The 12,395-nt window shown below is 30.1% G+C and overlaps 1 protein-coding gene across 2 annotated transcripts in view; it reads left to right on the forward strand.

Annotated features, from left to right (window-relative positions):
* Window positions 1-2,661: 2,661 nt before the first annotated feature.
* The window catches only part of LOC118200636 (protein fem-1 homolog A-like), a 59,319-nt gene continuing 49,585 nt past the window's right edge, over window positions 2,662-12,395 (forward strand). Inside the window, exon 1 of one of the 2 annotated variants that reach the window (XM_035372599.2) lies at window positions 2,662-2,771. In XM_035372599.2, the coding sequence (XP_035228490.1) occupies window positions 2,664-2,771 (108 nt within the window). In that variant the 5' untranslated portion in view covers window positions 2,662-2,663. Of the gene's footprint in view, window positions 2,772-5,680; window positions 5,800-12,395 lie in introns of those variants that run through there. The other variant, XM_085826996.1, reaches the window with a different exon arrangement.

Raw genomic sequence — 12,395 nt, forward strand, 5'->3', positions numbered from 1 at the left:
GTAAAACTTTCATTTTGAGTGAAATTTTTTTAATAGCTCTGTTTTATTGCTTTTGCAAAATATGACATTCGTATTTTCGAGGAAAGGGCTTTTTAAATGATAGTCTTGTTATGATCTTTTCTTCTTACTTTGCCTAAAGAGTAGTTTTCCTTCTATAGAATGCCTAGGTATTATAAACAGTACCTAGGTAATGTATGTAATAATTCTCATTATTTCATACTTGGCGTAAAAAAGCCAGGCATTCTATAAAATGCCTAGGTATTCTATAGAATCCCAGGGTTTCATGCTTTACCGGTAACATATCTAACAATTTAGATGGAATGTAAAATGACTGTTTATTTATAATCAGGGTAACAACAATGGTGAAGTTGAAACTGAATTCGATGATGTGCCCGAAGATCTAACGGAAGACGAATATCACGAACTTCTCGTGTTATCCGATAGTGATAAGTTCATAAGGTATGCCATTTCTTTTAAATAAACAGCACTTAGGAACATGTAGAAATCCAAACTTTATATCTTTACCTTATTTTTAAATCTACCATTTTTATATCCGTAGCATAAAGAGCATCCGTACATTTCGGTCTTATGCTTAGTATACAGTAGAACTCCAATTATCCGAATCAACTGGGACCGGACCGCATTCGGATAATCAAAAATTCGGATAAGTGAATTTTTCAGAAGAAAAAGTCTACGTACACTTTAATTAATTACTGTATGTACGGTATGTTGAAAATGGAAGAAAAAACTATTTTTAAAGAAAAAGAGGTTTTAATTAATTAAAATAAAAAGGCAACACTTTTACGTACATGTTATATTAGCGTACTGTACAGTACTTACAAGTGCTGAATGTCATTGCTAGCTGAACATCTCGGTCAAAGTAAGATGTTTGACGGACACAGTGCCTGCACTTAAAATTTCTTAACCAGCCGTTACTTGCTTTAAAGGATGAAAAAACAAACAAGCTTAGCTAAGATCTCAGCTTTTTCATAAGGAATCGGATCCGAAATTCGTAATGCTGCAAAAACCACTTGAAAAGGCATCTTCTAAATTTTTTCCTGTTTCCACCTTCATTGATTTTCTTGAAAAACTTTCATCTTCGTTTTTAAGTAGTGACACGAAGTTTAAAATTGTAGGTTTGCTTCTTTTAATGTTTGAAATCGTTGATTATCCAACACTACGTTTTCGTCTTCTTAAATTCTGAAAGCGATTCGGATAATCAGCGATTCGGATAGTCAGAGTTCAGATAATTGGAGTTGTATTAAAAGTGCGGGTTATAAGCCGGAATATACGGTACTTGTACTTCTGGCAGATTTCGCTGAATAACATACTGAAACAGCGTAGCATATCGAGCCGATGAATGATATCACTCATACTGCAGTTACGCTCTTTTTTTAATGAATTCTTTTATGCTATGCATTAGGAAAACTAGTCGTTCCAAGGTTATAAGTTAAAATGTTTAGTGATTTCTTAGGTTAGGGTTCAAAGAGATTCGAAGAAAGAAAAAAGCTTTAAGTTTGTAACTGAAGATTCCGAAGATCTGAGTATTCGAATGCCCTAACGTTAGAAAAAAAAAAAAAATGTGACTTATAACCCAGTTCGCATCTAATGAATAAATTCATTTAATGTTTAAATTGATCTCAATATATTGGTTCTGATGTTAAATGTTAAAATTATATGCGAAAACAAAATTATTAATTTTTATGCAAAAGCCCAAAGAAGTTAACGGCTTATTTTAAAATAATATTTCTTCCTCGAATAACAATTTCTCCGCAGCAAGCCCTGTCCTGTATCCCTTATTTTTTCCCCTTCTATAAAACTGCGTATAAGCTAGAGAAAAAAACGCTCGATTTGTTTTTAAAATTTCAATGATTCGTTTAAATTTCATTTAAATGATATTCGGATGGAGACGTACGTTATTCAAAATTTGATGGCTCTAGGTACCGTTGTTTCATCACAATGCGAGAAACATACATACCTTTATGCAGATTTATGAACGCATACATTCTACATTCAAATGAAAAACTATTTACATAAATGGAATCATAAAGACATATTCTTCCGATGCAATTTACTACTAAAACCAAACAGTGTCAAATTTATATTTTGTTGGCCTATACTTTTCTGAACACATAGCAATAGCTGTTAGATTTTTTAAAATTTATATTTATAAGCAACCATGTTAATTACATACAAAACAATTCTCATTAATTTACTTAAAAAGTTCCTTTCTGTTAAAAACCTGTCTCATTATTTTTGAAAAGATATCAACATGTATTTGCGAACCGCAAATTCAACTATCCGAACTTTCACGAAATGCATCAAGTGTCTCTTCATGAAGTGTTGCCATCCCTAATAAATATATATATAACAGTAGAAGCCTAGCACGAATTTAAAATCTGGAAACATTACAAATGTATATAGTTTTTAAATATATCTTTAAATTTACCTGTGTGTAAACGAGTATTTTAGAGATAAAAGCATTTTTGGACTTTCGAATGCTTTCGTTTATTTAATTAACTCCATTAATGTGGAATTCTGGCATGGATTCTCAAGGATGTAAAATACCACGTGACGTATATCATCCAATAAGAATACGAGTAGCTCATTGCCCAATAAAAAATATACATTTTTCCACCTACATTGTCACATCCCAGACTTGCATGGTATGGTTAAGTTCATTTAGTGGGAGTAATTTGCGTGGAAGTGAAATGTTGTATAGTTTAGCTGTATTTACGGCTGCAAGACATGGCCGGCTGAAGGATCTTAAGGTATTTTTTATTTGATATATTTACTCATGTAGTTTATGTTTTTTCCTAGCTAAATTTTTTTAAAATATTCATGTAAATTTCTATTTCGTCAGGGCTTTCATAAAGCGAGCTTAAATTGATTCGTCCATACAGAATTTCTTTTTCGTCTTATTAATTACTTTGCTCATGAATTTTGTGTGTATGAGTTCTGTTTGATAAAGCATTAACAGTGAGGTTTGATAAAGCACTAACAGTGAGGTAAAGAAACGTGGATAACCGGTGATCAAGCGATCATTGTATGTTGGGATACTGACTAAACGAAGATGATGTAAACGGTGTCAATTGCGACTACTTGCAAGCTCTAACGGGCGACACATACAACAGTTCCATGATTCCTAAATGATTTCAGGCTTAAAGAGTAACTGACAGTGGATAATAACAAGAGAAGGCAAGATTTCAAGATACATAGAACTGGAATGCACTGTTAATATTACCATGTATTCTTGTTACTGTGAAGATTTCTTTTAAATAAGTCATAATTTATGATGGTTACAGGAAGGTTATATGAGAACATTTTCTATTAGGTTCTTACTATATTCGTGTTATCCGAAAATTAAATAATTTGCATAATTTTATATTCCCGATTTTCGTTTAGTAAAATTAGTAAATAAGGGGGAGGAGGGAAATACACGAGTAAATACGATACTTAATTTCTGTAGCTGTTTTTATATATATGTTTATTTGCAGAACTGTTTTTATAAACGCTTATTCAGTTTTGCGATTTTTGTAATACTTCTGCGATTTACGTCATTGTTGTCTTTAAATTCACCCTTTCCTGCCTGAAAATTAGGGGTAAAAATGTAAAATTTTAATACATAAATAGCCAGCAGTTCTTTGAAGAAGAGAAATACGTAATAATCTATCTCGAATTATCCAAGAGTTTTTCTATAAAATCAGTGTCAATTGATAAAAGAGTACTACTAAATTTTATAACTTCAAATTAGCAATATCATGTTCTGTATAGTGTTTTTGAGCTTAAACAGTAATGCTGTAAATTATTTTTTAGCTGTATGGTTAGTTTTGCGCCATTTCTTTTCTATTTCTGGTAATTTATTTGCCCTCCCCCCGTTGCATTGTGTTATTTTGCTACTAAGATTTGAGTTTGCTGTTAATTGGTTGTTCTTCAGTCCTCAAATAATATTACTTTACTTGTTGATGTTTTCTTACTATTATATTTTGGAATTTTTCGCGATGATTTACGAACATTTTTACCTTCCCATAAACAGTAGCGTTAACATTCTCGCTAGTTTATTGTAAACAGAAAGAACGCTGTAACTGTTTTACTTTCGATTTGGTCTCTTAGTTGGTCGACTTTCGTTTCCGCCAACAGAAGTCGACTTCTTACTTTTTTGGATATAACGAAACTCGACTTCACATTACTTTGCTTTTTGGATATTTTACTAAGTTCTACTTCTTATTACTTTGCTTTTTTGAAAATTTTAAGGTTTTGAGATTTGATTTCACTTGAAAATTTTTCTTTCTTTCTTCTGAATTTTTGTTTGATCAAACGGGTGTACGACGCGCTGAGAAGCCACCCGCTTTGTAATTCAAGTTTTCTTTTCACCATCAGAAATTTTTTAGCTATCTCCAGGTTTTCGCTTAATCATATTATTTCTTGAAGGATTCGTTCGTATTAGTCTTTTTCAAAATGTATTTTTTTCTAGAAAGCTTAAATCAGTTTTAAGTTTAACTACTGCCTAATTTGTGAATACTTGTAATTAGTTCCAAAACTAAGGATAAAATTTTATTTCGAGCTTTTTGTAAAAATAAATTATTAATTGCCACTCCACCTTTCTTTATATATTTTGCTTATTTGATGTGGAGATCCTGGTACTTTTGTTAAAAGTTTCATTTTTGAGTTCTAATACTAGATTCTGCTTTGGTTTTTCTTTCGAATTTCTTACAAATCTTGATATCCAGATTTTCTTTTCATTTCCATTACAATTTAGTAGTATGATTTTTATTCCTTAAATTATAAATATTTATTCCCATGACGTATATTTCTGATTTAAACTTTATTCGGAGACTTATTTGATGTAATTACAAAAAATGGAAATTACTGTATCACTTCAAATATAAGAGTTTGTTATTTTTATAAGCTTTTATGCATTTCACTCATTGTGTTTCAAAATTATCGCTTTATTACCGATTTTAAATCTGTTTCATAATTAGACATCGATCTATGTTAGCGTTTCAATTTTTAGTTCTAATACTAGATTCTGCTTTGGTTTTACTTTTCGAATTTCTTAAAAATCTTGGTATCCATATTTTTCTTTTCGATTCTTTTACAATTCAGATTGGTGCTACTTTGGTAGACGGTTGCACGGATTTTGGCGATTTGTTGGCGATTTTTCTTTTGGCGAGTAATACAACTTATTGTAAACCCATTGATGGATAAGTTATTTATGGTAACCGATACTTTGTTGTCATTTTATTTAAAAAATAATGTGTTTTATTGTGCATAAATTCCGTGTTTTAAATATTATTTATGGCTTCTAAATATTAAAAATCAATTTAATTTTGCATTTTTATTTGAAATAAAAATTTTATTGTTTATCATATTTTATGAAATTTTATATTGTGGATGATGTAACCAATGACGTCACCTTACTTTAAAAGTAATTGGTTTTTATATGTATAAATTTAATCTAATGTTTTAAACATTATTTATGGCTGTTAAATATTAAAATACAATTTAATTTTGCATTTTTTTTAAATGATTTTATTATGTATGAATTTTTAAATAATTTTAATTCTAGGCGTGATGTAATAAGCTCTCTGATTGGTTATAGAATATTTGTGCATTAACGAGCTATAATCAGCTCCCTGATTGGTTACTGAAAAAAATTTGTGCATTTCCGCGCCGTTTTAAAATTTAATTCATATCTTCGAATTCCTTGAAAGATGTCTTCAAAGATGTTATTTAAATTATGATTCCGATTTTTTGTGGTACTTATCAATAAGCAATATGTTAAATGACTAAAAAAATGTAAGTACATATTTTTCCTTTATTTTATAATTGTATACTTCAATTTTTTGTTGAAAAAATTAACTATTTTTAAAAATTGCTGAGATAATTATTGTCCATAAGTTTTAATGTTAATTATATTCTATATAACGTATTTTAAAGTATTTGAATTTAATAATATTCTAATTCTTTCAAATGTTGGTATGATGGTTTTTAATTCGATATTCAATTTCAGTAATATTTTAATCTAATTAAACGTTGGCACAATGTTTTTATAGCGGTGTTTTTATTCTCTTTGCTATATGAAAGTAATAGTAACCTTACTTTACTATTTTATACTCATAGTAAATGTATTTATTTACCCTTGCTGCCATCTAAAAAAGCGTCATTTTCAACAAAATATTAATCCATTACTTTTAACGACATTTATTTTTTTTAAAGTTTTGAATACTTTACTATGCGTAAAAACAACGTTTTTCAAGATGGCTGACGTTTGTAAAAATCGCGCCAACAATTGTAACAACGTAAATCGCCAAAAATCTGTGCAACCGTCTACCAAAGTAGCACCCAATTGGTCAATTCAGTAGTGTAATTTTTATTCCTTAAGTTACCAGAATTTATTCACATGAGATACATTTATGATTTAAACTTTCTCCGAGCACTCAGTTATGTAATTACAAACAAAAATGTAATAGTTTCCAAATTACTGTACTACAAATTTAAGACGATGTTTGTTAATTTTATAAGCTTTTATTCAGTTCACTCATGGTGCTTGTTGCTATGGTCATGTGTTTATCACCGATTTCTAATCTGTTTCATAATTAGCTATCGATCTATGTTACTGTTTCATCCTTTAGTTCTAATAATAGATTTTGCTTTGATTTTTCGAATTTCTTATAAATCTTGGTATTCAGGTTTTCTTTTCAATTTCATTAAAATTCAGTAGTATAATTTTCATTCCTTAAATTATAAATATTTATTCCCATGACGTATATTTCTGATTTAAAATTTCTCCGATCACTCAGTTGATGTAACTACAAAAAATAGAATAGTTTTCAAATTACTGTATTACTTTAAATATAAGGCAATTATTTTTATTTTTATAAACTGTTATTCAGTTCACTCATGGTGTTTTATCGCTATGGTCAGATGTTTATCACCCATTAATCTGCTTCGTATTAACTATTGCTTTCTTTTATTGTTTAATTTTTCAGTTTTTAATACTAGATTCTGATTTGTTTTTACTTTCGAATTTCTTTCAAATCCAGATATTTTTTTCCAATTCCATTTCAGTTCAGTAGTATAACTTTTATTTTTTAAATTATAAATGTTTATTCACAATACATATATATCTGATTTAAATTTTCTCTGGACAGTCTTGTGGAGTAATTACAAAACATGCTTTGCAAATTACTTTCATTACTTCAAATATAAGATGATGTTTGTTATTTCTATATGCTTTTATTGTGTTCACTGATGGTGTTTGTCTCTACGGTCAGATGCTTATCATTTTTAATCTAGTTCATAATAAGCTATCGAGATCAAATTTAGTACACGTTCTGTTTGAGGATTTCATTGCAACGCGAAGATGGATTTTTTCAAAATACTGCATAGACTTTTTAACTTAAACGGTTTTTCACAGGTATCTTCGTTTAACAACCATACTAAAAATTTCAGAGTTTTATTACTGTTTGTACCACTTTATGAAGCAGAAAAAAAAAATCTTGTTAATTAAATTTTTAAAGTAATTTCTGATTTTTTGACGAATTTTCGCAAATTGCTCGAATTTTTACAATTCCACATTCGTTGTTTCCAAGTTCCAACATTTAAAAATGTATCGGTTAGAGAATTTTCGCAGATTAGAAGACAAATCCTTTGCCGTCTTTTAAGCAATTAAAAAAAATATTGGGAGATTTTTTTGCGTTAAACAAAATTATTCTACAGTTTGAAACAGAAGGGTTTCATCCTTCAGCAGTGTTGGAAAACATAATTACAACGTTATGATAAAATTTGCAGTATCATTATATTTTTTATTTCGGAAGCACTTCCGCAGAGAACCCGGTAAATGTAAACATCGCCAACTTTGGCGATAATAGTTCAAACTTGGTAACCCATCGGATTTATCCTATTCGCTTGTTCGAAGTTTGCAACCATTCTCTTGCGTATATTTTGTTGAATTAACACTGTCGTTGTTCGCATTTGCAGATTTATATTATTCTTCTCTTATTTATTATTATTTCTTCTGAATTTTTAACAAGGAATAGATAGAAATATTTTCGTAGATAGATGCCGGTTCTCGGTTCGGGATGAAAGGAGGGGTGAATGCTAATTATAACACGGCTGTTCACGTTGTATTCTTAATTATTAACAGCTCTAAGAACCATGAGGTTTCCAAAGTCTAAAAAAATTTGATTTCGTAGACCGCAAAAATGTGCATGTGCATTTTAAATAATAAGTAATGCTTTTATTTTTATTATTGGTTATTGTCATTTAAAATTATGAGAATAAATCAATTTTTATGGCGTAAAATTTTAACAACATAACATATTGTTAATGCTTTTCTAACAATAACCTTTCAGAGGATGGCAGGTGTGACATAAATAGATGATTAAATTGAAATAAAAAATATTGATTATCTAAGGTGTCAGAATAGTTCGATGCATCACCATGGTCATCAAAATTAGCAAACCACTGCTGGTGTAAGGAATATATTGTTTTCTGTGTTAACTGGAATTTAAGACAAATTTTTTTCGTTTATCACGGTTAACCGGTTAATTTCAGTATATTAATACTAATTTATATTTTTTAAATAAATTTTTATTTTTATTTATAAATCCTTATATATTGTCTTATGCTTAATATATTCTTTTCTGTGCTAACTTGAATTTAATACACATTTATTTTCGTATATCACGTTTAACCGGTTAGTTTTACATCTACATGCTTATTATCTGTGAATTTTTACTACCATATGCTTAATATATTGTTTTGTCTCCTAATTTGAATTTACATGCACTAAAAATCACGTTTACAAAATATCACGTTTACGGATCGGCTCATCGTCGATGAACAGCGAGCTTGGCGAGTAAAAATGCAACGGCGCCAACGGGTTCTTTCCCGACGCGCCAACGGGTTCTCTGCGGATGAAAACCCTTTATTTCCATTTAAGAAGCTCATATATGCTTTTATTAGCATTTCATTTCAAGTGTTGATTTTCTTAATTTTATTTGTTTTAATTTATTAGTGAAACGATTATTGCGCACGTCTTTTGAGGAACTGTTTTAACGTAATTTCAGATTTTTTGATAAATTCAGAAACCAATCAGATATTTCGACCATTTGTCGTAATAGAAATGTCTTAAATATGAGACTGATTATTCATTGTTAAAAGTAATTTTTGAATTGAATAATTTGATTGATAATGTGTCGTTAATAAAAAAATGCATCAAGCTTTTATTATATTCATGATGTAAAACTGTAGTTGAATTTTGTAAAAAGAATTATTTAATCTCTTGTTCCCATTAAACTACGTGAAATTATTTTTAGTTCATTAATTATTTTATGAAATTTAAATAAAAGCTTCTTTTATAAGAACTTTTTTTCATTTTTTATTCCTTTTAAATCCTTCTTAAGTACTGTATTCTTGAAAAATTTCGGGTGTTATATTTCAATGAAAATATCCATTTTGTTCATTTAAAAGTTCATTTAAAGCTCTCGAATTCATTTAAAAGATGTGTTTGAGTGAGATCTGTACATACGGACATATTAAAAAGTGGATTTAAAATGAATTCAAAAGACATCTTTTCGTGAAGTCTGTACGTACGAAAGTACGTACGTATGTATCTGATATAATTCAAAAACGAGTAGCGTCCAAATGTTGAAATTTAGTATATGGGACTACTGTAACATGTAGTTGTGCATCTCTCGTTTTGGTTGCAATCGGCAGCACCAAAAGTATGTAAATGTATCTATACTCACTCTGATACCCGTCTGTGAGCTTAGTTATTATTATTATTATTATTTTGATATGTTGGTAAGTTGTACATTTTTAGCTTCAAAAAGTTATTGAATTATGTTGTTATTATGTTCTGGTTATGGTTTTTATGCCTTTAGTTTATCTACGTGCAATAGTTGTAGAATTATCAACAATTTAAAAAGTTATTTATGTACAACTAAGCTTAACGAAACCGCCATTTGTTTACATTTGAAAACGGTTAGTAGAATAGTGAGTTAAGTCAGTTTCTGCACCTTCCGTGTCTTTTTGCCAAATGGGATCATCCGCTGGCCGAATAGCGTGTTTTTGCGTCGAAATTCGTAAGTTTGACTGTAAAACCTGTTTTTTAAATTGCTTTAACTGTATTTGATGTTTTTGTTTTTCTGCGTTTTACAATTTTGAATGAAGATGTTTTGAGTTATGTGTTTTTACCTTCTCACGAAGTGAGAACTGAATTAATTGAATAAGAACTATAGCTATAGTGAAATTCGAGATATAATTTTAAATGAAATGCAGGAAAAATGAAATGTATATAATTTAATATGTCGTACAAGGACGTGGTGTCCACATCAGATTTTTTGATTAATGGCTGAATGTTAATGTTGTTCAGAGGCGCATATTCAGAGTAAAAAGTCTATTGGTTTAGAATAACACACTTTATTTAAACAAATAACGAATAAAAAGAGCGTACAACAGATCATATTAACCATCACACAGTATTTAGTATATCATCATCTCCGTACGCTCGAATGACGGATGTTTCAGGAGAGAAAAATAATACGCATGCGCATAAAAAAAAATTCGCTCGCCTCTGCCTTCACGCATCATATGAAATCAACGATCAAAACTGACTCAAGCATTCGATGGCGAATAGGACACTCCATTCCAGCCGCCCGTTGCAACGAACGTCTCGTTCAAGTATGATATCAACACACCCCTCCTGCGAGCAACATTTTTTCCAATACAAAAATGAAATAAAATTTGAAAAAATAAATAAATAAATCACATTTAGGAAATTAAGGAAATTATTTTCAATGGATACACTAATTTTTCTTCACTGACACTCTTGGTAAGAAGATCTGCAATCATATTATCAATTTGTGAATATTTCAACTTAATGAAATTGTCCTTTGTTAAGTCCTTCATAAAATGGAAACGTAAGTTCATGTGTCTGAATTTCGTAGAAGATCTGGCATAATTGATCCACTGGATAGCTGCTTAACTGTCTGTCTGAGATACAATTGATTCTCTACTGGATAGCTGCTTGACTGTCTGTTTCAAAGCCACTGCACCATTCAAAAATTGTTACATAATAATTGTGATAATAAATTTACAGTTTAAATAATATCCTTACAAATTTCAGAAATAGAAAATAATTCTACTTCACAAGTAGAAAGACTAACACTTCTTGGCTTACGACATTTCCAAAAAATTAATGAATCACCTAGTAAAATAGTACTACCAGAAATACCATTTTTTGCATTTCCCTAGAGGCCACCAGCGGTAAAGTTGCTGAACACTGGTAGTTCGGTCCGAGGTTCAAATCCCGCGAACGGGCTGTCTGCATGGGCGTTTTCGTGGTTTTCCCCGTGTGTAACGTGTATACGAGCCAGTTTCCCTTAGAAAGTCCTCCACGAAGGCATCCCTCCTCTTAGGCAGATAGCTCTAGTGTGCTTTGCCATAATTAAATACACCGCACACCTGCATTTCCCTAGCTAGCATCAGCATATGCATTTAAAACACCAAAATTATTGCTATAGAAACGTTTTTTATTTATTTTTTATTTTTTTGTACCTTTTAAATGCCTTAATACCCTTTTAGCCAAAAAATAATTCCTTTTTTATGGTGCATGATTAAATTGTGACGAATAAGTTTTTACAAATGATATATCAAGATGCGTTCTATTCGCTAAATATAAAAGTTCCCCCAATTAATTCCTGATACAGTGTTGTATTAGTCTTTTCATTTGTACATGAAGAACATTTATCTGTCTCCTTTAACGATTGGCGTTTTTACTGCTTTAGTGTGTTCTAGATTTAAACTATAAGGATTCAATATATTCTATTTGAGGCAGATATATACCATTTTCAAGTTTTTCTATTTGCATTCGCAAATTTTCATGTAACTCAAATACATTTTTAAATTTAGAAACAGTATTTTCAAGCATTTCTTTATTATTACAGAATACAGCTAAATCATCAACATACAAACACAATATAAAAATGTTTTTGGTATTATTATAAATGACTAGGGTCAAGTGCAGAATCGTCCACTTATTTGGCGCGTTATGTTTGGCGCTTTATACAAGAGTAAGAAAAATTGGATTTTTGTCAATTTCCTTTGACTTTTTAAGTGAAAATGCATCGATGTCTACATGAACATAGTCAAGGGAGTGCGCAACGCCGAATTCGTGCAATTCTCTGATTTTCTTTTTAAATGAAAATAGGTCGATGTGTACATGGATACCGTGTTTGTGCAATTCTTAAAAATGCGCCAAGCAGTGGGCGATTTTGCACTTTTCCCAATGAATATAAAATTATCAGATGCTAATTGTAGCAGTCCAAGTTTTTCTAATTCAGTTTTTATTTTCATATACCAATTTCTACCCGATTGTGGCAACCCAT

Source organism: Stegodyphus dumicola, chromosome 11, assembly GCF_044657685.1.
Source record: "Stegodyphus dumicola isolate Sdum_Otavi_A_Nest chromosome 11, ASM4465768v1".
Taxonomy (NCBI): Eukaryota; Metazoa; Arthropoda; class Arachnida; order Araneae; family Eresidae; genus Stegodyphus; species Stegodyphus dumicola.